This window comes from Rhinolophus ferrumequinum, chromosome 14 (genome assembly GCF_004115265.2).
Source record: "Rhinolophus ferrumequinum isolate MPI-CBG mRhiFer1 chromosome 14, mRhiFer1_v1.p, whole genome shotgun sequence".
Classification (NCBI taxonomy): Eukaryota; Metazoa; Chordata; class Mammalia; order Chiroptera; family Rhinolophidae; genus Rhinolophus; species Rhinolophus ferrumequinum.
The window spans coordinates 38,984,272-39,010,059 of NC_046297.1; the positions used below are offsets into that span (position 1 = coordinate 38,984,272).

The 25,788-nt window shown below is 37.9% G+C and overlaps 1 protein-coding gene across 1 annotated transcript in view; it reads left to right on the top strand.

The window, feature by feature from the left end:
- Positions 1–25,788, top strand: part of CPQ (carboxypeptidase Q) — a 598,544-nt gene that overhangs the window by 464,233 nt on the left and 108,523 nt on the right. Inside the window, exon 6 of the mRNA XM_033126896.1 lies at positions 12,969–13,060. Within this exon, the coding sequence (XP_032982787.1) occupies positions 12,969–13,060 (92 nt within the window). The remainder of the gene's footprint in view (positions 1–12,968; positions 13,061–25,788) is intronic.

The window sequence follows — 25,788 nt, forward strand, 5'->3', positions numbered from 1 at the left end:
CAAATATAAATTTAACATTTGTCTCAAGCAAGCTAAAAAAAGATTACAGATTGAGAGTGCATGTGTATGTGTGTATTTATTTTGACTGAAAATGAGTAGAATGTAGTGTAGAAAAATAGATATAGGATATTGGCACACATCAAAAAAAGGAAATAAGATTAAAAATTCCACATTAAGTAGAAGTGAATATTCTCAAAAATTGCTGTTGGGAATATAAGTTGGTAACCTTTCTTTAGGGCATAAATAACATGTTTCAAGAGCCTGAAAAATGTTTATACTATTTTTTTAAAGGACAAGTTTGTTTTTATTTTTATTATATTAGGAATTCTTTTTAATTTATATTGGAGAATATTGGGGAACAGTGTGTTTTTTCAGGACCAATCAGATCCAAGTCAACTCGTTGTTTTCAATCTAGTTGTGGAGGGTGCAGCTCACTGGCCCACATGGGGATCGAACCTGCGATCTTGGTGTTATGAGCACTACACTCTAACCAACGGAGCCAACCAGATGACCATGTTTATACTATTTAAAAATCTTAAATGTCCAATAATAAGGGAATGGCAAAAACAAAAAATCATTTTCTTGAAGATTATTGATTATAATAGATAAAGGCTATCTATACCAGGATTTTAAGTGAAAAAAAACAAAACAGTATAAAACTATACATAAAATGTCACTGTCTATATATATATACATATATATATATATGTATATATACACATATATACACACACACAAATATATGCATGCAAAAATTATAAGGAAATATAATAATATGCTTATAGGTTGTTTTTGTTTCCTAATTTTGTATAGTTTTCCTCAGTTTTCAATTTTATAATGATATATATTATTTACATAGTCAGAAAAAATATCAAAGTAAAAAATTATAGAGAGCAGTCCGAGTTTAAAATGCAAATACCTATACTTAATACAATTAGCTGATGGAAAGATTTCTGTGAGCATAATATATTTATTTAATGACTTGATCAACAAGAGTTGCTTATGTACTCAACTTTGACTAGTTCTGTCTATGCTACAAAAGTAGGTACATATAATAGCAACTGAAGCAAAATGCTGAAGTTAAAGCACATCTAATTATCTAGGCTATTGGGATGTTTTATTTGGGCTTTAGTTTCACAAAAAGAGCATATCTTGCCAACTTTCTGAACTGATAAGGCACTAATATGTTTTAGATTAAATGAAAAGGCCATAACTTTTATTTATACTTATGTGAATATATTCAGTCAGTCAGTCAGACATCAATAAACATTTACTCAGCACTTATAAAATGTCAAGTACTAGGCCAGGATTATGAAAAAGAGAAATGAGTAAGTCTCAGAAAATTAATGGTCTAGTGGGGAGATCAACATTTAAGTGTGGTTGAAAATGAAAATAGAGGTATGTATGAAGTTCTAGAGTAACACTGAGAAAAGGGTAGCCAACTTCACCATAAAGTTGGGAAAACCTTCCCAGAGAAAGTGATGTTAGAGATGGGCTTTGTTGAATGAATAAAAGTTTGCTAGGTGGAAAAGGTGAAGGGACATTCTAAATAGGAAGAAGAGCATATACAAAGGACCAAAACACTGAGGTAGCATAGCATGTTCAGGGACTGGTAGGAAATGTAATATGGCGGGAGCTTAGGATGGGAGGCAGAAGCAGGACATAAGAATAGAAAACTAGGTTAAGACCAGAAATGGCCTTCACACACTGGTAGTCACAGGGTTTCTACTTCAGCAAAGATTAATTGTGATCTGTCTGGCTAATAGAATCCTAATCATTATAATGAGGTAAGACTGTTCCCTTTGAATTATGGAAATTATAACTGTTATGACCTATTCCACAAATGCAGGCTATACATACGATCACATCTGTTTAATTACTTTATAGTTAATCATCCAAGCCTCCACTGGCCTTAGCCTTATGAACAGGATGTCTATTATCTCCTCTTGAGGTCCCTCCCACTGCCTCTGAATTGTCCAGGAATCCTGGAACTTCACTCAGGCTGAATAGGTCAGTCCTCATCCAGAAACCTGTAGCTGGATCCCTAAGTCACAGTGGTGCCCATTTGGGGCAACAAGGTCACAACTCCCTTTGTTTACTTTCCCTTCTTCAGCTATTGTTCTCTAAATCATAAACTCTGTACCAGGGTGTCTGGATCTAGAGGAGTTTCTGGAGTTGGCCACATGATATGCTGAAATTAGCCCTTCTCCTAGAACCTTAGGCCACTCTGTTGAGCTCAGGTCAATAGCCCAGACTCCCCTTCATCAAGGTCACATTATTTTTGTGGTTTCCAGTATCCTCCCTTTCTGGTATCTTAGTCATTGTCACCCTGACCCAACATTTCTCTCATTTCCAGCCCCCAATCCAAGGAAGCAAGGGGAATGCCTTACTTCCAGAAGGCACTGGACTCCTTTTACACACTGATTTGCCTCCTGCCCACTGATTCATCTTTTGTCCAGATTCTGTCTCCAGATGGCTTAAGAGGTAGCAGCTTACGAGATTGAGTTTAAAAAATGTTTGTTGCCCTGCCACAGTGACCCACAACTGTCTAATAACTTTATATGTATATAACTAAGAAAGATGCCAAAGGATCCAAGATAGTGGAGTAGATAAATGCTGTGCTTGCCTCCTTCCATGACCACCTTAAAATTACAACTAAATTATAGACAATCAACCTGGAGAACCATCTGAAGTCTAGATGAACATAAGTCCTATAAGTAAAGACATACAGAAGAAGCCACCTCAAGACTGGTAGGAGGGGCAGAGACACAAAATAGGATGTCCCCACACCTGGGTGTGGCAGTTGAGAATCAGGAGGGATGTCTCAGTCACTGAGGTTCCCCCAAAGGATCAAGGGACCCTAGCTACACACTGAACTTCCCAGTCCAGAGTACCAGTGCCAGCAAGAGGATCCTCCACAACATCTAGCTGTGGAAAACAGTGGGGATTCCGACCATCGCAGTGAGATGGAAGGCTGTAGGAAACCCAGACATCCTCTTAAAGGACCTGCACACAGACTCACCCTTAGGAACTCACTCTGGGCTCCAACGGAGGCACAGTGACTCAGGGAGCATTGAAACATACAGGGAGAGACTGAGTTGTGTTGCTCAGAGCAAGGACTTGGAGGGACAGTTGCCATTTTCCCTGTGTGGGGTCATTCTCCCTTGCAGCCAGTAGGCAGATGCCATCTTTCCTGTGGTAAAACCTCCCTCTCACTGCCAAATCTGAATCTGAATTGTCCTGGTGAACTCCCCTCACTCTACCCTGGTGACTTGCTGGGACCCTGCCCCACCCAAATCATGAAATGCCTAAGGAAATATCCCAGCCATCAGCCTGCCCTGACCACATTGCACTCTTTCTTGGATAACTCTCTGACTCTAGGGTCTAAGGTGGGTGGTCACTGGCCTCGGTGTGTTCTGAGACTTTTGCTAAGTAGCTTCAGGCTGAGCACTGACACCAAACCATAATCTACATTAACCTGGTGACCACCATTTGTCCCACCCTGCTGACTCCCAGAGACCCCTGCATGACTGACTTCACATACTGCACAAGGCTCTATCAGCAACTGAGTCTTATGGGAGTCCACAGGTGGCAGCAAGCCTCAAGGTGTCCTGAGATTTTTGCAGTTATCCCAGGCTTGGTACTTGTGGCTGCTGTCCTTGGTTCCCAGCATGGCCTCTACCACATGTCCAGATCCAGCACAGGTAATGACCAACCATGGATCGCCTTGTAGCTCCTACCAGATAGTCCCCGGCTGATTACAACAGTGGCTGATCTCAGCCTGCCCAGAGCTGCTCCGTAGAGGCCCCACAACCAACGTACCTGGAAGTCAGCTTCAGACCACAGCAGAGCACTACCCAATTAACCCCACAAGTGGCACACACAAGGGACAGTCTCAGCAGACATCAGAGCCCACAGAGTAAGCCCACAGCAAAATATCCTATAAGCTCTGCATGTGGCCAAACCCAACAGCCAGTCAGCACGAGGGCCACTCCCACCCACTGATGTGTTAGTAACAATCAAGGCTCAACTATAACAGGAGGGCATACACAGCCCACACTAGGGCCACTCCTGGAGCACCCAGCACAGGAAACCAGGGAGAGTACCCCACTGAGCCCTACAGGGGACATACTATATAAGTCCACCTGGTCAAGACTGGGAGGTGTAGCAGATCACCTATTACATAGAAACAAACACTGAGAGGCAGCCAAAATTAGGAAACAAAGAATTATTACAATAACTGAAATGAAGAATGCACTATTAGGAAAAATCAGCAGAACAGATGAAACAGAGGATCGAATCAGTGACTTGGAAGACAAGGTAGCAGGAAACACCCAATGAGAACAGCAAAAATAAAAAAAGAATCCAAAAAAATGAGGACAGTTTAACAGATCTCTTGGACAACATCTAGTGTAACAATATTCGCATCATAGCGTACCAGAAGGAGAAAAAAGAAAGCAAAGGATTGAGAACCTACTTGAAGAAATGACTGAAAACTTTCCTAATCTGGAGAAGGAAATAGACATACAAATCCAGGAAGTGCAGAGAGTCACAAAAAAGACGAAACCAAAAGGTCCCACATCAAGACACCTTATAATTAAAATGGCAAAGGTTAAGAACAAAGAGAGAATCCTGAAAGCAACAAGAGAAAGGCAACTAGTTACTTACAAGGGAGCTTTCATAAGATTGTCATCTGATTTCTCAGCAGAAACTTTGCAGGCATAAAGGGATTGGCATGAATTATTCAAAGTGATGAAAAGCAAGCACCTACAACCAATACTACTCTACCCAGCAAGGCTATCATTTAAAATTGAGAGAGAGATAAATAGCTTCCCAGATAAGAAAAAGCAAAATGATTTCATACCACCAAACAAAGAAATGTTAAAGGGACTTCTTCATACCACCAAACAAAGAAAAAACAAAATGAGTTCATACCACCAAATAAAGAAATGTTAAAGGGACTTCTTTAAGAAGAAGGGGGCAGGGGCAGAGAACATAAAGATGAATAAGAAAATGGCAATAACTATGTATCTATCAACAATTACTTTAAATGTAAATGGGTTAAATGCTGCAATCAAAAGACATAGTGTAGCTGAATGAATAAGAAAACAAAACTCATGCATATGCTGTCTACGAGAGACCCAATTCAGATAGAAAGATAAACATTGACTGAAAGTAAAGAGGTGGAAAAAGATATTTCACGTGAATGAAAATGAAAAAAAAAAAAAAACAGTAGGGTAGTAATACTTATAACAGACAAAATAGACTTTAAAACAATAGCTATAATAAGAGACAAAGAGGGATATTACACACTGATAAAGTGATCGATACAGCATGAGGATATAAACCTTGTAAACATTTATGCACCAAACATAGGAGCACCTAAATATATAAAGCAAATGTTTACCAACAAAAAGGGATAGATTGACAGTAATACAATCATAGTAGGGGACTTTAACATCTCATTGGCAGCAATAGAGCGATCTTCCAGACAGAAATCAACAAGGAAACAGTGCCCTTAAATGACACACTAGACAAGATGGACTTAATTGATATTTTTAGAGTATTTCACACCAAAGCATCAGAACATACACTCTTTCCAAGTGTACATGGGACATTTTCCAAGATACTCTACATGGTAGGCAACAAAGCAAGTCTCAATAAAATTAAGAAGATTAAAATAATATCAGGTGTCTTTTCAGACCACAGTAGTATGAAGCTAAATATCAATTACAAGAAAAAAAATTGAAAAACATACAAATTAAGCTAAATAACACACTACTATATAATTAATGGGCTAATAATGAGATCAAGGAAAAATCGAAAGGTACCTTGAGACAAATAAAAATGAAAACATTATGAGTAAAAATCTTGGGGTACAGTAAAAGTAGTCTAAGAAGGAAATTATAGCAATACAGGCCTACTTCAAGAAACAAGATGAATCCCAAATTAATAACTTTACACCTAAAGGAACTCCCTAACTTTACACCTAAAGGAACTAGAAAAAGAACAGCAAACAAAGCCCAAAGTGAGTAGAAGAAAGAAAATAATAATAAAGATCAGAGCAGAAATAAGTGAAATAGAGTCTAAGAAAACAACACAAAAGATCAATGAAACTAAGAGCTTATTATTTGAAAAGATATTTTTCAAAACATTGATATTCTTTTAACCGGACTCATCAAGAAAAAAAGAGAGAGGACCCAAATAAATAAAATCAGAAATTTAAGAGGAAAAGTGGCAACTGACACCACAGGAATACAAATGAGTATGAGAAAATATTATGAATAATTGTATGTGAAAAAGTTGGACAATCTGGAAGAAATTGATGAATTCCTAGAAACATAAAAACTTCCAAGACAGAATCAAGAAGAAACAGAAAATCTGGACAAACTGATTACTACTAATGAAATTGAATCAATAATCAAAAAACTCCCAACAAACAAATGTTCTGTACTGGATGGTTTCATAGGTGAATTTTACCAAACAGTCAAAGAAGAATTAACACCTATTCTTCTCAAACTATTCAAAATATTCAAGAGAAGGGAAAGCTCCCAAACTCATTTTACGATGCCACACTTACCCTGATTCCCAAACCATACAAAGACATTACAAAAAATGAAAATTATAGGCCAATTATAGGCCTGATGAACATAGATACAAAAATCCTCAACAAAATGTTAACAAACCATATTCAGCAATACATTAAAAAGAACATACACCATGATCAAGTGAGATTTATTCCTGGGATGAAAGAGAGGGTTGGTTCAATATCTGAAAATCAATTAACATGATACACCACGTTAAAGAAAATGAAAGATAAAAATCATATGATCATATCAATAGATGCAGAAAAAGCGTTTGACAAAATCCAGCATAGATTTATGATAGAAACTCTCAGCAAAGTCATTATAGAGGGAACATATCGCAACATAATAAAGGCCATGTATAACAAACCTACAACTAACATCACACTCAACCTGGAAAAGCTAAAAGCGTTCTCCTTAAGATCAGGAAGAAGACAAGAATGTCCACTTTCACCACTTTTATTCAACATAGTATTGGAAGCCCTAGCCACAGCAATCAGACAAGAAAAATAAAAAATAAAAAAACATTCAAATTGGAAAAGAAGTAAAACTCTCATTATTTGCAGATGACATGATACTATATATAGAGAACCCAAAAGATTCCACAAAAATCTATTAGAACTGATAAATGAATTAAGTAAAGTAGCAGGATACAAAGTTAATATTCAGAAATTGATTGAATTTTTATACACCAATAATGAATTGTCAGAAAGAGAAATTAAGAGAACAATCCCATTTACAATTGTATGGGGGAAAAAACACCCTAGGAATAAATTTAACCAAGGCGGTAAAAGACCTGTACTCAGAAAACTGTAAGACACTGAAGAAAGAAATTGAAGAAGATACAAATAAATGGAAGTATATACCACACTCATAAATAGGAAGAATTAACATCATTAAAATCTCAATACTGCCCAAAGCAATCTATAGATTCAGTGCTGCCCTATAAAAATACCAATGGAATTTATCACAGAACTAGAATAAATAATCTTTAAATTTATATGAAATCACAAAAGACCCAAATAGAAACATCCATCTTGAGAAAGAACAAAATTGGACGTATCATGCTGCTTGATATCAAACTATACTATGAGGCCATAGTAATCAGAACACCATGGTATTGGCATAAAAACTGACATATAGGCTAATGAACAGGATAGAGAACCCAGAAATAAACCCAGGCCTATATGGTCATTTAATCTTGACCAAGGAGACAAGAATATATAGTAGGGTAAAGACAGTTTATTCAAAACATGATGTTGGAAAAACTGGACAAATGCATAGAATAAAATGAAACTGAACCACCTTCTTACACCATATATAAGAATAAACTCAAAATGGATTAAAGACTTAAATATATGACCCCAAACCATAAAACTCCTAGAAGAAAACATTGGCACTAAACTCCCTGACACTGTTCTTGGTAATAATTTTTCTGATATATCTCTTTTGGAAATAAAAGAAAAAATAAACAAATGAAACTACATCAAACTGAAAAGGTTTTGCACAGCAAAGGAAACCACTAACAAAACAAAAAGACAGCGTACTGAATGGGAGAAGACATTCGCCAATGATACATCTGATAAGGAGTTAATATCCAAAATTTATAAAGAACTCACACAACTCAACACCAAAAAAACGAAAAACCCAATTTAAAAAAAAGGCAGAGGACCTGAATAGACATTTCCTCAAAAAGGACATACACAATAGACATATGAAATGATGCTCAATTTCACTAATCATCAGAGAAATGCAAATTAAAATCACTTCACACCTGTCAGGATGTCTATCATCAATAAATCAGCAAACAACAAGTGTTGGCGAGCATATGGAGAAAGGGGAATGGTTGTGGGATTTCAAATTAGTGCAGCTACTATGGAAAATGGCTTGGAGTTTCCTCAAAAAATTAAGGATTACCTTATAACCCAGCAATTCCACTTCTGGGTATTTATCTGAAGAAATCCAAAACCCTCATTCAAAAATATATATGACGTAGGACAATTAAGTTCACAAACTCGTCCTAGAAAAAGTGCTACATACCTCATTGCTGAATATCACTACGGTCAACTTCCAAGTACTCCGCTTGGGTAGCTATGCACCAACACCAGCACCTAATCCACACTTCAAAGCAATTTTGGAACTCTTTTTTCTGGAATGGCCATCAGAGCTGTCTTCATATTATCCTTGATGTCCTGAATGTCATCAAAATGTTTTCCTTTCAATATTTCCTTTATCTTTGGGTAAAGAAAGAAGTCATTGGGGGCCACATCAGGTGAGTATGGAGGGTGTCCCAATACAGATATTTGTTTACTGGCTTAAAAACTCCCTCACAGACAGTGCCATGTGAGCTGGTGCATTGTCGTGATGCAAGAGTCATGAATTGTTGGCAAAAAGTTCAGGTCATCTAACTTTTTCATGTAGCGTTTTCAGCACTTCCAAATAGTAAACTTGGTTAACCGTTTGTCCAGTTGGCACAAATTCATCATAAATAATCCCTCTGATATCAAAAAAAGTTTAGCAACATCACTGCAACAAGTTCACTAACATAACTGTTCGACCTTGTATGACCCCCTACGATTATTGTAACACTATTTACAATAGCCAAGATATGGAAGCAACCCAACTATCTATCAGTAGACAACTGGATAAAGAAGAGGCGGTACATATACACAATGGAATATTACTTGGCCGTAAAAAATAATGAAATCTTAGCATTTGCAACAGCATGGATCGGCCTAGAGGGTATTACGCTAAGTGAAATAAGTCAGACTGAGAAAGACAAATACCCTGTGATCTCACTTACATGCGAAATCTAAAGAATAAAATAAATGAACAAACAAAACAGAAACAGTCTCATAGACACAGAGAAGAAACTAATGGTTGCCTGCGGGGAGGGGTTGATTGGCTGAGTGAAGAAGTTTAATGGATATTGCTAAGTGTAGTAAGTCAGACATAGAAAGACAAATGTCACATAAGTTCAGTTATAAGTGGGATCTAAAGAACAAAATGAAGTAATGAAACAGAAAGAAACTCGTGGATGCAAAGAATATCTTGATTGTTGCCAGAAGGGATGGGGCTTGGGAAGTGGGTGAAAAAGGGGAAGGGATTAAGAAGTACAAATTGGTTGTTATACAGTAGTGATGGGGATGTGGGGTACACTATAAGGAATATAGTCAATAATATTGTAATAACTACGTATGGTGGCAGATGGTACTGGATTTATCAGGGTGATAGATGGAAGGGGAGTTGGAAACGGTGAAAAAGGTGAACAGATTGAGAAATACAAATTGGTAGTTACAAAATAGTGATGGGGATGTAAAGTAAAGCATAGGGAATATAGTCAGTGATATGGTAATAACTATACATACAGTACAAGGTGGGTACTAGACTACTCAGGCGGATCACTTCTTAAATAATATTCTTGTCTAACCACTATGCTGTACACCTGAAATTAATATAAAACAGTATCAAACGTCAACTGTAATTGAAAAGTTAAAAGTGGGGAGGAGAAGTGATGAGCAATAAGAGGTTCAATTTTCCAGGTATAAAACAATTAAGTCTGGGGGATGTAATACAGAACATAAGGAATACAGTCAATAATATTGTGATAGCCTGGTATCATGTCAGATGGTTGCTGGACTTATCATGGTGATCACATGTTTAGGTATATAAATTATAAGTGTTGATTGACTATGGTGTACACTGGAGACTAATATAATATTGTATGTTAGCTATATTTTAATAAAAATCTATAAAAAAACACAAATTGGTAGTTAAAAATACTCATGGGATTTAAAGTACAGCATAGAGAATACATTCAATAACATATATATAAAAAATAAAAAAGAAAGCTACTAGGTGATTCTTCTAAGGACAATTTTCTTCAAAGTAATTTTCTGTTTCTGCCTATAAAAAGAAGTAGCAATTACTTCTGTAAAATAATTAACATTTGTGTAACCATGCCCCCTATTTTTAAAAAGTATGGAAATGTGCTTATATATTAAGTGAGAAATTATGTAACTTGACCAAGGTGGAAATAGTTCTCAACGCCCAAATCCATGTGTTAACCACTATGCTTACTGCCTCGTCTCATTCAGTTTATATGCTAATATGTTATTATTTATTCTATAACTCAACTACTACACTTATATTCATCAAATTTATTGCAGGAATAGAAATCTCTAAGTATAGGCACTCTCTTCTGAACTGTTGATAAAAGAGAGCTGGGCAATAAGTGGATTTATGAACTATTGCATTTATATGGAAAATGAATATATTTACTTGAAAACCTTTGGAAAAACTTCCTCTCTGAGTACTCAGATGCCCCTTCTCTCTAGGAGTAAAAGTGTGTGCTCTATGCCTCGATGTTTATTATGTCGTTGTATAGTTCATTCATCAAATGTCTATTACATGCCAGGCACAGGATTGTCTTGCATACATTATCACATCTCATTTAATCCTCACAGCCACCCTGTGAAATAGTTATGGAATAGGCATAGCATATTCTTTCCACTTTTCAGAATTGGAGACTGAAGTTCAGGTAGATCAGTTTACCAGTGGTTACACAGCAGGTGCCTGAAGAAAGCAGGGCTCGCCAGATCTGTCTGCCTTTTTCAACTTAGAACAGCTTGCCTGGGAGTGAACTATCTGAAGAGTTTTAGGAGGTGAGACTAGGAAAGTCGTGGGGAGCTTTCAATTTTATTCTAAGTGAGAGACCAAGCTTTGGATTTATTTATTCATTCATTACCTATTGATTGGGCACCTAATGTATGCTGAACAGTCTAGGCACTGGGAGCACCACAGCAAATCAAAAAGCACAGACCCCCTGCCTTCCAGAAGCTTACATTCTGGCTATTGAAGGTTTTGAGCAGAGAAATGACATGGTTTAAATTCAACTAGGGTCCTACTGGCTACAGTGTGGAGCATCACCTGCAGAGGGGTGAGGACTGTGGCAGGGAGAGCAATTAGGAGGACTGCAACAATCCAGACCAAAGAGTGTCGGGGCTTGGACCAGAGTCACAGCCAGGAGAAGCCGGATTCTAGATAGACTTAGAAGAAAACACCAACGGAATTTACTGAGCAACTGGATGTGGAAATGGCTCATCCAGCTTTAATTGGAATTCAGGTCAGCCTGCATCCTAAACCTGTGCCTTTTTAATTATGTTAAAATGCTCAAATATAAAGTGGCTTCACAACAATATCCAATTTAGTGGATAACAGATCCTTTTCAGCTCCTTAGCACTAGGCTAATGAAATGAAAATACTTGTTGGTGCCAAAGGAGGCAAGATAGAACTCCATTTTCCAGGAGCATTTAGTCGATCAGCCTGCTCCCTCGAAGGCCACTTGCTTGCGTGGCAGCACCTGTGTGATTATACTTGCGATTTGCAGTGTGTCCATCTCAGAGCTACTCAAAGCCTTTCCCTATAGCTCCCCCGGGGTGAGGTAGGAGGATGGATCCTCTTAATAAGATTTAAGCCCAACTTTATGTTTTTCTGCCTGTGTTATTTCTTTGAAACAACATTATGAGATCCAAATCAGAACAGGTTTTAATTCTTGGTCACGAAGTGGGACTTTTCGTGTATTGTGGTCCCATTTTTTAAAGTTTGGGAAACACAGCTTCCTTGTAGTTACTTTTACCAAGCAGACATTGTCACTCAAAAATGGTTCTACATATGTCATCTCTACCAGTAACTTTAATAACTCCATGATAGAAATCTGTACTTCCCAAGTCAATAAAATTGCCACCAAGCTGTTTATACAGCAATAAGGTGAATAAAATGTCATCTTCTTTCCATTAATTTTCATTGACCTTAAGCGTCTGACCTTGTATTTCTATGTAGGAGAAGACATTGACCATGAGTAAACATAAATGTTGCATCTGCTTCTCAGTCTTTATTCTACTGAGAATAGCATAGGCAGCTGGCTATACTTGTGGATTTAGAGTAAGAAGCAATGTCCTATGCATCTTATCTTAAAGTAAAGCCAAATGATTTGGTTTCAGTTAATCACTGGAAGGCCCCGTGAACCGCCTAGGTTCCACCTAACTGCATCTTCTGTACATGATCTAACATCCCACTGAACTTGGCCATCCATTGGGTCTTGTGGGGCAGGTGGTCTAGTTAGAGCTATGATTAGAGGCTCTCACTTCCTGGCCTGCAGGCAGCATTTGTACAACCACATTAACCTGCCCTGGAGATCAGGTCTGAGGGTGTTCCTTTGCTGTGTCAGCCACACTCTGAATCAGGCAGCCACACCAGCAAGAGATGAATATGTATTTCTCTGGTTCCCTCCTGCCTCCAAAATGCAGATGAGGGGCCTTGCCATTTTTAAAAAAATTAAAATCAACTGAAGAATTACTTATTTTATTTTATTATTTTTCTCAGGGCTGCGTCCAAAGAGGACTCTACGTTTGGTGCTCTGGACTGCAGAGGAACAAGGTGGAATCGGTGCTTTCCAGTATTATCAGTTACACAAGGTGAGAAAACAGCCATGGATTGCTGGGCATTTGCACATGTGCTGTCAGTGTAAATTCTGTCTTTTGTCCTGAAGACACTCAATAATGGTTTGTGGTAGGCTGACCCCAGCAAACGCCCCTTGGAAAAGTCTTCTTCATCCAGCCCCATAGAGGAGAATGCACTGGTGAGCTGACAGTGCTGTGGTGTGGAGCCACGGGCTTCTCTCTTTCTACATTCATCTGTGGCCTTAGAAAAAGCCCCACTGCCACACTGCCACTTTCTTAAAGGCTCTCTCATTCTGGTACACTCATGTATGCTAGAAAAGTAGTAATAGGTACACATTCCCTCTCCCCGCGGAGTCTACTTACATACTTCGATGCCTTGAGCCCTCCTGGGAGCACTAGTGTTTAAGAGCCAAGGCCTGAGACCTTGAGTCAGCCAGGAGCATTGATTGATAATAGTGGCCGGAATGACAGCAGCCAGAGGTCTCAGAGCCTCTGGGTATGTGGAGGATTGCTTGGTTTGACAATGACTATAATAAGACAAAAGTGAAGCTTGAAGCAAGAAGGTGATAGTAGAAGATCATGATTAGAAATATGAGACCACATTTAAGATGGGGACAGGGATATTAATGTCAACAACAACCTTTCAGAGAGGAGAAAGTATACAAGCTCAAAATCACTCTGGATCAAATCCAATGTTAGTTCAAGGAGGATTCCCAAGTCAGTGGGTGTGCTGCGGAGCAGCAGTAGTTGGGCCGAGGAGTGGGGTCTCATCAGCTGCTGCGACTGCTGCATCTCCAGATTAGAAGGAAAAGATCTTGCAAGCTTAAATTATTAAAATCTGCCTGATCACTGCACTCTATACCTGAAGCTGAAGCTGAGCAATAATGAATGTCAACTATAATTTTATATATACATATATATGTATATATATGTATGTACATACTTACACAAGAAGCGGAGTACAGCATTAGGAATAGAGACAGTGGAAATGTAATGGCTCTGTGCGATGTCAGAGGGATAGTGGATGGAGGGAGGAGGGTTCACACAGTGTGAGGGATATAAATGATAAACGTCTAAGTGTTACTTTGTCTTGTGCACCTGAAACTAATAAAATAAATAAATAAATAATAAGTAAAATTTAAAAAAGTTATTAAAATCAAACAGGTTTATTTGTTTTCTGAATTGTATTTATATCTTTTTGGATCATTTTTCAGTGAGTCTCTACTACCCAGTTTCAGTTAGAGCTTAAGAGTAATGAGTTCAGGGTCAGGAATTTGGTCACTAAATATAGTTGTTTACTGTACAAAGGAAAACCACACTTTATGTCCAATTCTTTCACCATTTCAGTTCTTTTGGTCTCACCAGATCCTGGGAAATAAGATAATTCCAGATAAATGTCCTTTGATTGGTGGGTCACTAACATCAGCTTCTATATGTTGTGGTGGGCTAGAACATCAGATAAGAGTTATTCTAGATTCAGCAACATTCAATTAATATTTCTGCCCACCTACTATATCTCATGCACAGTATTAGGCATTAGGTTTAGTGTCATTAACATGATTAACACTGACTTCTTGGAAACTGCAACCTAAAGAAGGACACCAATGACTGAACTTCGATTATAAAGTGTTCTGATAAAGACTAAAGTATGATGGCAGAGACAGGAACCTCCCCTAACCTGACTTTGGGGAGCCATCATCATAGGCTACATGGAAGAAATGACATCTAAGTGGAGACCTAAAGACTGAATACAAGTAAGCTAAGGAAGAGGATTTGGCAGGGAGGTGGTAAGTACTTCATAGCAAGAACTGTATTTGCAAAGGCTGGAGGTGAAGAGAGCACAGAACACTGAAGACACTGGAGTGACTGGTGCATAAACTATAAGACACATCATGGTAGGAGCATAGAGTAGAGAGGTGAACAAGAACATATAAATCATGTTTACAAGTTTGTACTTCATCCTGATGCAAGAAGAATAACTGAATTATTTTTAAGGAGGAACTTTTAGATTCTATACATCTTGGACCCTATAAAAAACAAAATACCCAAATAACTGTTTTGCAGCATGTTTATTCTCAATAATCTACTGTACTCCAAGAAAAAATACATTGCAATTAAACTGCAATGGATCAGGCTTGAAATTTAGTCAACAACTGAATTTTTATAGATCTGAAGAAAGAATGTTTATTTCTCTATAAGTTTTTGAAATTCACAGCAGCCTACCAAAATATATGAGTGAAATCTGAGATGACTTGATTTTAAAATTCCCAGAGATTGGACAGTTTTAAAGGACTTATTCTGTATTTTTATGATTAGCATATTGATAGAAAGCATTGTCATGAGCATAATTATTTCTGCACTGGCTGAGTTTAACTTTAAGTGAATATAACAAGCAAGTCACAAACCAGGGAGGACAAATCAGATTGTCTTAGACTTCTCTATAGATTTATTTAAAGTTAGAAAATAGTCAATGTCCAATTTACTACAGTCACAACACAGAGAGCCTCTGTTCTAAATAAGGTATGATAACGGCTGAAACAAATAAGCCTTAAAATTTCAGTGGTTTAACATAATAGAAATTTTTTTTTGCCCACTTAACATCTAGTCTGTAGGAGGGCTTTGCTCCACATAGTCATTCAGAGATCCAGGTTGATAGACTCTTCAGCATCATGGCTTTTAATATGGCCTTGAGCATCAATACGCAGCTGGCAGTCAGGGAGAGATTGGGAGGTTTTCATGGGACACTTCTGGAGGTGGACATGGAGAGACAAAGAGAGAGTTTATGTTTGCTGAACTGAAGTCTGAAAGGAACTTCATCTACCATTAACCATGGTTATCTCTAAGAGAAAACTAGGATTAGGTGGATACAGTGAGTTATATAACTGTATTGTATTAATTTTCATGAAATAAAAATATTTTTATAATGAAAAGAAAAATTGAAAGAACAGGGACATCAGTAAACATTTACTTGACAAAAGTTTTTGTTTCGTTTTAAAGAGAATGTTCTATCTTATAAATCACAAATGGCAGGCAAAGGAATATATCCTTCCCTCTTCAACAAATATTCACCAAAACACTTAAAGAACAAGCATAGAATTGTTACCACATCTGAGTTTTTCAGGCCTTCATTTTGCCTTCTCTCTTCAAATAAGAAACTAGGACTGGCCCTAGTTTGGGTGATTGGAGCGCCGTGCTCCTAACGCGGATGTCACCGATTCGATTCCCACATGAGCCAGTGAGCTGCGCCCTCTACAGCTAAGATTGTGAAAAACAGTTCTCCCTGGAGCTGGGCTGCCGTGAGCAGCCAGAAGTTGGTGTGTGCTGCCGTGGGCTGCCACGGGCTGTTGTGTGCTGTTGTGTGCCGCTGTGGGCTGCTGTGTGCTGTCATGAGCAGCCAGTGGCCAACATGAGTGGGCAGCAGCCAGTGTGAGTGGCCGGCAGCCATCGTGAGCGGCCGGCAGCCAAGAGCTGCTGTCAGCTGCTGTGAGCAGCGGATGGTTGACTGGCGACCTACCGAGGCAGGGGAGCACAAGACTCACAATACCAGCATGGGCCAGGGAGCTGTGTCCTACACTAGACTGAGAAACAACGGCTTGAATCAGAGTGAGGGCCGGGAGGCAGAAAAAAGGGGGTAAAAAGAAAAAGAAAAGAAACTAAACACACAACTGGCCATCAGGAGAACTGGTTCTAGTCTTCATTCTGCCACCAACTTGATATTAGGCATCAACAGTGAGGTACCTCAGCCTCTCAAAGACTCATATTTCTCATCTCAACTTACTAAAGTTTGTGTCCCCCTCTCAACCCTCACAATGCAGAGAGAATCCCAGGTAATCATTATGCTTTACTCTATTGAAAACATAAGTTGTAATGTTATTTACAATTAAAATGTGCAGTTAAACATACTATTCTAAGTTCTAGTATGATTGTCTGTGAGAAAACAAAGGCAGTATTATCTTCAGCAGTACAGCTATAGATCAGTAAACTACTATTATCGAAAACTTACTCTATAATAGCCACTCCAGCCTGAAAAAAGTTCAATCCATGATCTCTGTCACATTTGTTCCTCCTTCTCTAGTCATTATTTCTATTAATAACATCATCATCCTCCCCACCGCCATATATCAAAATGTTGCTGACATTTTCCCTTCATTCTCTTCTTTGTGCCCCACATCTAATAAACAGTAAAGTGCTATTGATTCTATATTCTATCACTTTAGATGCATCCTTCATTTCAAGGCTCGCTGTTGTTTCTCTAGTTCAGGCTTTGCATGATACCCATCATATCAAGTTAATCTTCTTGAAGCCCAGCTCAAATCCAATACACTCTTTGCCCCCAAGCGCATTCAGTTGTTTTCCAGCACTAATACAATCTAGTTCAAACTCCTTAGCTTCTTGGCCCTTGTGGTCCCCCATACCATGATTTCTCACTATTCTCCTCCATGTCCTCGAGTCTGACAAAAATGAAGAGCTCTTTATACATCACACACTAGCCATTTTTGTGTGTCATTAATCATACAGTTTCTTTTCCTTGAATTACCTTTCTTCCCATCTCTTCATGTTCTTCAAGGATGAAATCAAATGCCTTCTTTCCCATAGAGCATTCTCTGACTAACTCTCCAAACCCTGATTAAACATAATCTCCCTATCCTTGAAACTAATGTAATAACTTATCTAGGCATTTCTAAGGATGTGGAATACTTTCTGATTTTTAGGAAGGAAGGAAAGAAGGAAGGAAGAAAGGAAGAAAGGAAGGAAAGAAGGAAGGAAGTGAGGAAGGGATGGAAGTAAAGGAGGTATGGAGGGGAAGAAGGGAGGGAGTGAAGGGAAGGGAAGACAGGCAGAGGAAAGAAGGAAGGAAAGATGAAAAAAAAAATTACAGTATTTGGCCATAAGGACCTTGCATTCTACTTAAAATTTAACTTTAAACACACACATAAGAAATTTAGTATAGCAAGCAATATATAATGAGGTTCTAAATTATTTCCTAAAAGTATCTTGCTTTTGTGAAAGACTCTATCATTGACAGGATAAGAGTAGGGCAAATGCTTAATACAGTAAATGTAAAGGAGTTAGAAAAGGGATAAATGCCTATGACATGTTAGTCACAAGGAAAGCTCAGGATCTAATCCTTGAGGGATAAGTGGACTTCAGAGAGTAATCAGGAAGGGAGAAAAGGGAAAGATACTCCCCTTCATATTGATGAGAACTGAGTCCCAAGGTATGCCTTTTGCATCAACATGGGTGATACCAAACAGGAAAAGAACTTCTACTTGGGGTGGACTTATTTTTGTGATTTTAAAAATAAAATATTTGAACTTTTAAAATAAAAGTGAAAGGCGTGGATGGGAGTCATTGTATGGTGACGGATGGTAACTAGACTGGGGATGATCACTTTGTAGTGTATACAGATGTCAAATTATGTTGTACACCTGAAATTAATATAATAAGAAATATATAAATAAGAAAACTCTGCTAGTATTTTTATGGTACTGTTGTGGTTATTAGTTATCTATACCAGGGATAATTAAGTTATAGCCTGTGTACCAAATCCAGCTGGCTACCTGTTTATGTATAAACCTCAAGCTAAGAATGATTTTTACATTTTTAACTGACTTTGAGACAAAGATTGTATGTCACCTGCAAAACCTAAAATATTAGATATCAGACCCTTTACAGAAAAAATTTGCTGATCCTTAATGTATATGGTAAAAATCATAAAATATTTTTATTGTTATTTTAATACAATAATTTCTTTGTTGATGAGATCATATGGTATTTGTTTTTCTCAGTCTGACTTACTTTACTCAGCATAATACCTTCTAGGTCCATCCATTTTGTTGCAGATGGCAAGATTTCATTCTTTTTTTATGTCCGAGTAATGTTTCATTGTATGTATGTACCAACTTCTTTTAATCTGTTCATCTATTGATGGACATTTATGTTGCTTCCATATCTTGGCTACAGTAAATAATGCTATAATGAACATATAGATACATATGTTTGAATTAGTGTTTAAGGTTTCTTCGGGTAAATACCCAGAAGTGGGATTACTGGGTCTTTCTTTGTCTCTTGCTATATAGCCTTTGTTTTAAAGTCTATTTTGTCCGGTATAAGTATTGCTACTCCAGATTTTTTTAAAATTTCCTTTTTTCATGAAATATCTTTTTCTATCTCTTTACTTTCAGTCTGTGTGTCTTTTGATCTGAAGTGAGTTTGTTGTCGACAGCATATGTAAGGGTATTCTTTATCTCTTACCTTATGTCCTGTGATTGGAGCGTTCAGTCCATTTACATTTGAAGTAATTGTTGATAGATATGAAGTTATTGCCATTTTATCATTCATATTTCTTATCTTTTTTTTTCTTCTTAAAGAAGTCCCTTTAACAGTTCTTGTAATACTGGTTTGGTGGTGATGAACTTCTTTAGCTTTTCCCTGTTTGAGAGGCTCTTTATATGTCCTTTGATTCTAAATGACAGCTTTGCTGGGTGGAGTAATCTTGGTTGTAGGTCTTGCTTTTTATTACTGTGTATATTCCATGCCAATCCCTTCTGGTCTGCAATGTTTCTGTTGAGAAATCAGCTGACTGTATTATGGGAGCTCCATTGTAGGAAACTAACTAACTGCTTTTCTCTTGCTATTTTTAAGATTCTCTCTTTGTCTTTAATTATGGCATATTAATTATGATGTGTCCTGATGTGGGCTTCTTTGGGTTAGTCTTGTTTGGGACTCTCTGCACTTCCTGGACTTCTATGTCTATTTTCTTTGCCAGGTGGGGGAAGTTTTCTGTCATATTTTCTTCAAATAGGTTTGCAATTCCTTGCTCTCTCTTCTCCTTCTCTACTCCTATGATGCAAGTGTTGTTACATTTGATGTTCCAGAAGCCCCTTAAACTATCCTCATTTTTTTTTAAATCTTCTTTTTTTGTTGTTTGTTTTTTTTTGTTTTTTTTTTGATGTTCTGGTTGGGTATTTTCTGCTACCTGTCTTCCAAATTACTGAGTGAATCCTCTGCTTGATCTATTGATTTCTTCTAGCATATTCTTCATTTCAGTTATTGTATTCTTCATTTCTGACTGGTTCTTTTTTATGTTTTCTGTTCCATTGTTATGTTTCCTATCTCTTTGTTGAAATTCTCACTGAGATCACTGAACATCAGTGTTTTGAACTCTGCATCTGGTAGATTGCTTATCTCCATTTTGTTTAGTTCCTTTTCTGTAGCTTTGTTCTTATCTCTCATTTGGGACTTTTTTTTTTTTTGTCTCCTCATTTTGGCTGCTTCTCTATGTTTATTTCTATATATTAGATAGACTATGTCTCCTGGTTTTGACAGAGTGGACTTATGTGGCAGGTATCCTGCGAGGCCATGGCACAGTCTCCCTGGTCACCTGAGATGGGGGCTCCAGGTGTGTCCCTGTGTGCGTTGTGTGCCTTCCTGTTGTAGTTGACCCTTGGTTGCTGTTTGCATGTCAATGGGAGGGATTGACCAATTGGTTGTAAGGACTGGCTGTGACTACAGTGGAGGAGCTGTTGTGCAGGGGCAGACCCTACAGAGCAGGATGCACTTGAGTGTCTCTGGTGCCTGCCCAGTCTGCCCTCTGGATATGTTGTTTGTGGAGGTGGTTTGGTGGTGCTCTGATGTGGTCTGCAGTTGGCTACTGGTTATGTTGCTTCTGGGTTTGGAAGTGTCTCTGGTGCAGACAAAGGTCAGCCATTGCCTATGCCCTGCCAGGGGCCACTTTCTGTGAGGTACAACATGACCTGCAGATGGTTGCCACCTGTACTAGGCTTGGAAGTGCTGGGAGAGGCTGAGTTGTGAACTGAAGCTGGATGCCCCCAGTGCCAGGCTTGGGGTTCCTTGGGGTTCCTTAGCAAGAGATGCAGGCACACTGAGGTAGAGGCTGCTGGTTTGGGATTACTGAATCTTTGAGAGGTTTTAAGAAAGTCTGTAGCATGAGCCAAGACAGGCCATTTGTATCAAAAAGCCATTGGAAGCAGCTTGGGAGGGCCCACAAGTTGGTTGAGGCAGGGTCTCAGGGAATCATCAGGGAGATGCGAACAGTATTAGCCAGGTTGATGCAGACTTAGATATGGTAGCTGCCTGTGAATGCTCACTGGGTTGGGGGAGGGCTCAATGCAAGGACAGTGGCTTCTGTCAGCATTTCTGTCTGGAAGAAAGGTGTCCCTCCAGCCCTCTAACTGAAGCCAGACAATTCAGTTCAGTTCATCCCTGTATATCCCTGGCACCTTTCCAACTGCTGCCCTAGCACTGGAGCTCAGAGTGAGTGAGTCCATCATCCTGTAACTCCATACATGGCTTTTTTAAGAAGGATGCCTGGGACGCCAGCGGGCCTCCATCTCACTCAGCCACCACAATCTCCGCTGATTTTCACAGACATAAGTTGTGGGGACTTCTCTTCCAGGCACTGGAATCCTGCCATGGGGAGTCTGGTGTTGGATTGGGACTCCTTGCTCCTCAAAGGGATATCCTTCTGATTTTTTAACCATCACATGTAGGTGTGGGACTAGCCCTTTCTGTGTCTCTGCCCGCCCTACCAGCCTTGATATGGCCTCTTCCGTATATCCTTAGTTATAGGAGTTCTGTTCACCTAATTTTCAGATGATTCTTCTACAATTTAGAGGAAATTGTAGGTTGATTGTTCTACAATTTAGTTGAAATTTTGATGTGATCCTGGGAGGCAGCAGACAAAGCATTTATCTAATCTGCCATCTTGGACCTTCCTTAACTCCAGTACATTCTTATTTAGTAGAGTTTAATAGCAAAGTTGGTTATACTTATATAGCTTAAGTTATGGAGAAAAACATTATGTAGAAAATTATTATTCCTTCTTTTTGTTGTGCTGAGTGTATTCTTTCTTCCCTTTAAGAATCTATTCAACAGTGAATGTTCTATAAAGGCTATTTTGATGGACTCAGATAGCTAAACTTTTGTGGAAATAAAATTAACATTAGCATTTATTATCCTTTTCTTAGTAAATATATCTTTACTTACAGTTTCCTTTTATTAATATATTCATAGAAGTAAAGTGATTAAAAATTATACAGTAAAACTTATTCCCAACTAATTTTCAAAATTTTATTTAGATTACTATCAACCCTGACTTTGTAATTATGAAATGTTATTACAATAATTGTTCGCCTTCCTTAATTGTTGTGAAATATGAGGCTATTTGTGGTTTTTGTATAAGTTTTGCAACTTGTGTGCATCTTTATTATGTCTAAAACACTCTTTCCAAGAAAACAAACTTTTTCTTAAAAAGGTCTATAAGTATTTTGGTTGCAGTTACAAAGTAAAATAATTCAAACAGGGAATACTGAGTTTTTCACTATATTTTGGAATCAACTAGAATAGAAGTCATTCCTGGGGTTGTTCGATCATGTCCTTAACAATTCATACAGGAAGTCCCATAAAGGAAGTGTATTCATTTTTCTCATATTTAAAAATATACTACTTCACATATTTTGACAAGTTGTAAAACTTTCCTAGTTATAAAATTCTTTCCACTGATTCTTTTTCTTCACATTGGCACATGAACTTGAGAATTATTTATATGTATATTGTTTGTGCTTATTGTTTGTTAGAAACTACCAAAGAAGTAGGAGACTATCACCAATGCTTATGGGGTCAGGGACCCCAAAATAAGGTCCTTTTTGCCCAGTGTTGTTCACACCAATAGAATAAGACTATATTTGGTAAAGCAAAGCAGAAACTTAATTCTTTGATCAAAGAATGGAGAAGGACTAACTTCCACTCTAAAGATACTTTATCTCTGATTTGAGGAAATTAAGAGAGTCTTAAAGGATTGGTGGAAGGTAGGTAGGTTCAGGAGTGGGGATTTCCAAGAAAAAGGTAGAGAGTTCTGCGAGTTGTGATAGAACATGGACAGTTTCTAAACTTGGAACATGTTCTACTTGGAATATGCCTGGCTATACATTGCATGACTCATTTTAGTGTTAAGTTTCCACCCCTGGACGTGATTTTTAGTATGCTAATGGAGGAAAGTTCATCAAAAGGTCACTTGGGAAGGGGATTAGGGCACCATCTTGGATCTTCCAGTGCAAAGTGGTTTCTTAGCTGTGGTCCTTGAGTGTCTTATCTGATCCTTGCTGGCAGGATTAGCTCACTATGGAATTTCTGCCATTTCCTGACAAGTTCATCCTCTTTCGTCAGGGGATGCAGTGGAGACTGAGAGAAGACAAAAAAGTTTATAGAAGTTTAAGGATTAGCTAGTAATATGGTGGCACAACCCAGTGATAAGATTGTACCAATTTACATTCCCACTAGCAACATATCAGAGTCCTCATCGCTCCCCATCCTTCCCAATACATTGTATTGTTAGACTTTTTATTTCTGGCCATTCTTGTGGGAGCAATATTTCATATTTTTCAAGGTACTGTCTTGAAGTCTCACAAAAATTATGCCTCCACTTCTAATGGTCATCATTCTTTTCTCTTTCTTGCTTTATTGCCTTAAAACTACCACCTTCATTCTGTGTTCTGCTTTATAATTTAAGGAAGACTGAAGGCTATTTTACCCTGCATGAGGGTGGGGCTGTTAATGGTTAGATTGACCTTATTTCAATTTGGAGGAACATCTTGGAAGAGCAGGATATAGAAATGCCATCCTGCTCATAACCACAGCTGACTTCCTGGAGCAGACTTTACATGGAGGCCGGGGTCTATTGGAACTTAGCCTAAGTAGAGAGTGATCCCCAAAAGCATTTGGAGGAGATTTCTCTTATGACCAGAGAAGAGATTATTCTAGAAAGGGGGGTGGTGGGAAGGTGACAGAAAATGCCTTTGTGTTATTCTTTATTGATGAAATTATCTTATAAAAATATGAGTTCTTGAATTCAATTTACATTCACTAACAAGGAAATGTCACCACATATAGGAGGATATTATTGTGCTCTAGTGATTTTTAAGATTTTACTTATCTGAGTGGAATTTAACTTTGGAATTAAAAAAATACTATAAATGATTTTATTGAATTTTCAAATCAGTGAATAAAATGAGTGTTGTCCAGATGCCATTTGTCTAATCTGCTTTTCATGGGAACGATGCTACTTTCTTCTCTACTCTTGGAAAGAGAGCAGGATGTCATTTCAAATGTCCTGAAATGTACAATGGAGGAAAAACAACCTAGAATATTTTCAACTGGATTGCTAGCATTTTTCCATCTTTTCCATTTTAAGCAAAAATATGATCTGGCATAATTATAATAAGTAAGGTAATCTGGCCTGGAGAAAGCCTCATTACACAAGGTAATCAAATAAAATAGATTGATATGTTCTATCTGGCATGAAAAATATTTTAACCTTTTCCTGATTTATTGAACAAACTACTGGCAATTGAATTACAGGGATTATGAACACTGCTGTGTTCTGGTAGCCATTAATAAAGGCAATATTTTAAATAGGCTTTATTAAATGAAGGATGGAATGTATGATCACTCTAAATACATCCGTTTATCCTAACTCTAGCCAACTCTAAAACAGAAAAATGTTAAATGAATATGTACTATATTTTGTCAGAATTTCTTGTGTTGTCATGCCGAGGAACAAAATTTCTCTTTACTTACGTAAATATAAAAAAATTCTAGCTTCTTTTAGTAGTGAAGTTCTTGCCAACTCCCCAACCCGCATTAGGTTCATGTTTCACTCTGGAAAAAAAAAAAAAAAGAAAAAAAAAGGAGTATTTTAGAAATGTTGTGAGAGAGACTTCTTTATGTTATCGGGGTAAATGGTTTTCTTAGGCATTTTTATTTCACCAACCCATTGCCTCTTCATAATGTTAATCTAGCTATGGTGACACTGCTAGAGTGAGAACAGTTTTGTACTCATCTGCAGCTCTAGTTATAAAAATAATAGCCCTGAAATATTCATTCAGCATAATCGTGTCTGGACTATGTCTCCAGAGCGGCCTTATTTCGTTAATGTTCCTTGCAGTATAGATGTACTAATCAGAGGTTATTGTCTCAGTCATCACTGCTGGGCTTTTATGCATCCTGTGTTTTTCTGTCAGTGCCTTCATATTTGCATTAGTCTGTCAAGCACATCACAAAATTTGTTTAAATTTTATTTATCTCAGTGTATTCTTGGTCTGGAGCCCCTTGTAGTTCCACCATTCACATAATTTCTACAGCACATCTGGGAGCTCTTTGGGGTTTTATTAGAATTTGTGGGTTTATTGGGGTTTTTGTTTTGTGGTGTTTTTTTTTGGTTTTTTTTTAAGAAAGGGCTGTCTTTTACATTTGTTTGCTTTCTCCTGTGTAGAATTCCATTATGAATATCAGACTTCAGAATCATCTGTATGTAGGGAATACATTATATATATGAGCCTAGGCAGAGATAGCCCTTGGATATTAGGATAATCACATCATGCCACCTTGTGAATGAACATGAGTAGGCTCTGACTCACCTCTTTCCTTTATCTCTCTTTAGAAGGGGTCCTTCTTAACTTGTTTTATTATTATTTTTCCACATAAGAGAAAGTAAATCGTTTAAAAGAAAAAGACTGGCTGTAACAAGTAGAATGGAATATTCCATGTTCCTAAGATGGCGAGACCTTGCCTACAGTTGTGGGGCAATCTTTATCATATAATGACTTATGGTTTCAGATCACAGTGATGTTTGGCTTGAGTGTTGGTTGTAGTCCAATACATGTACAGTACAATGTCCCAACTGCTATTCTACTATTACTAATCCAAATAAGCCAACTGCCTTT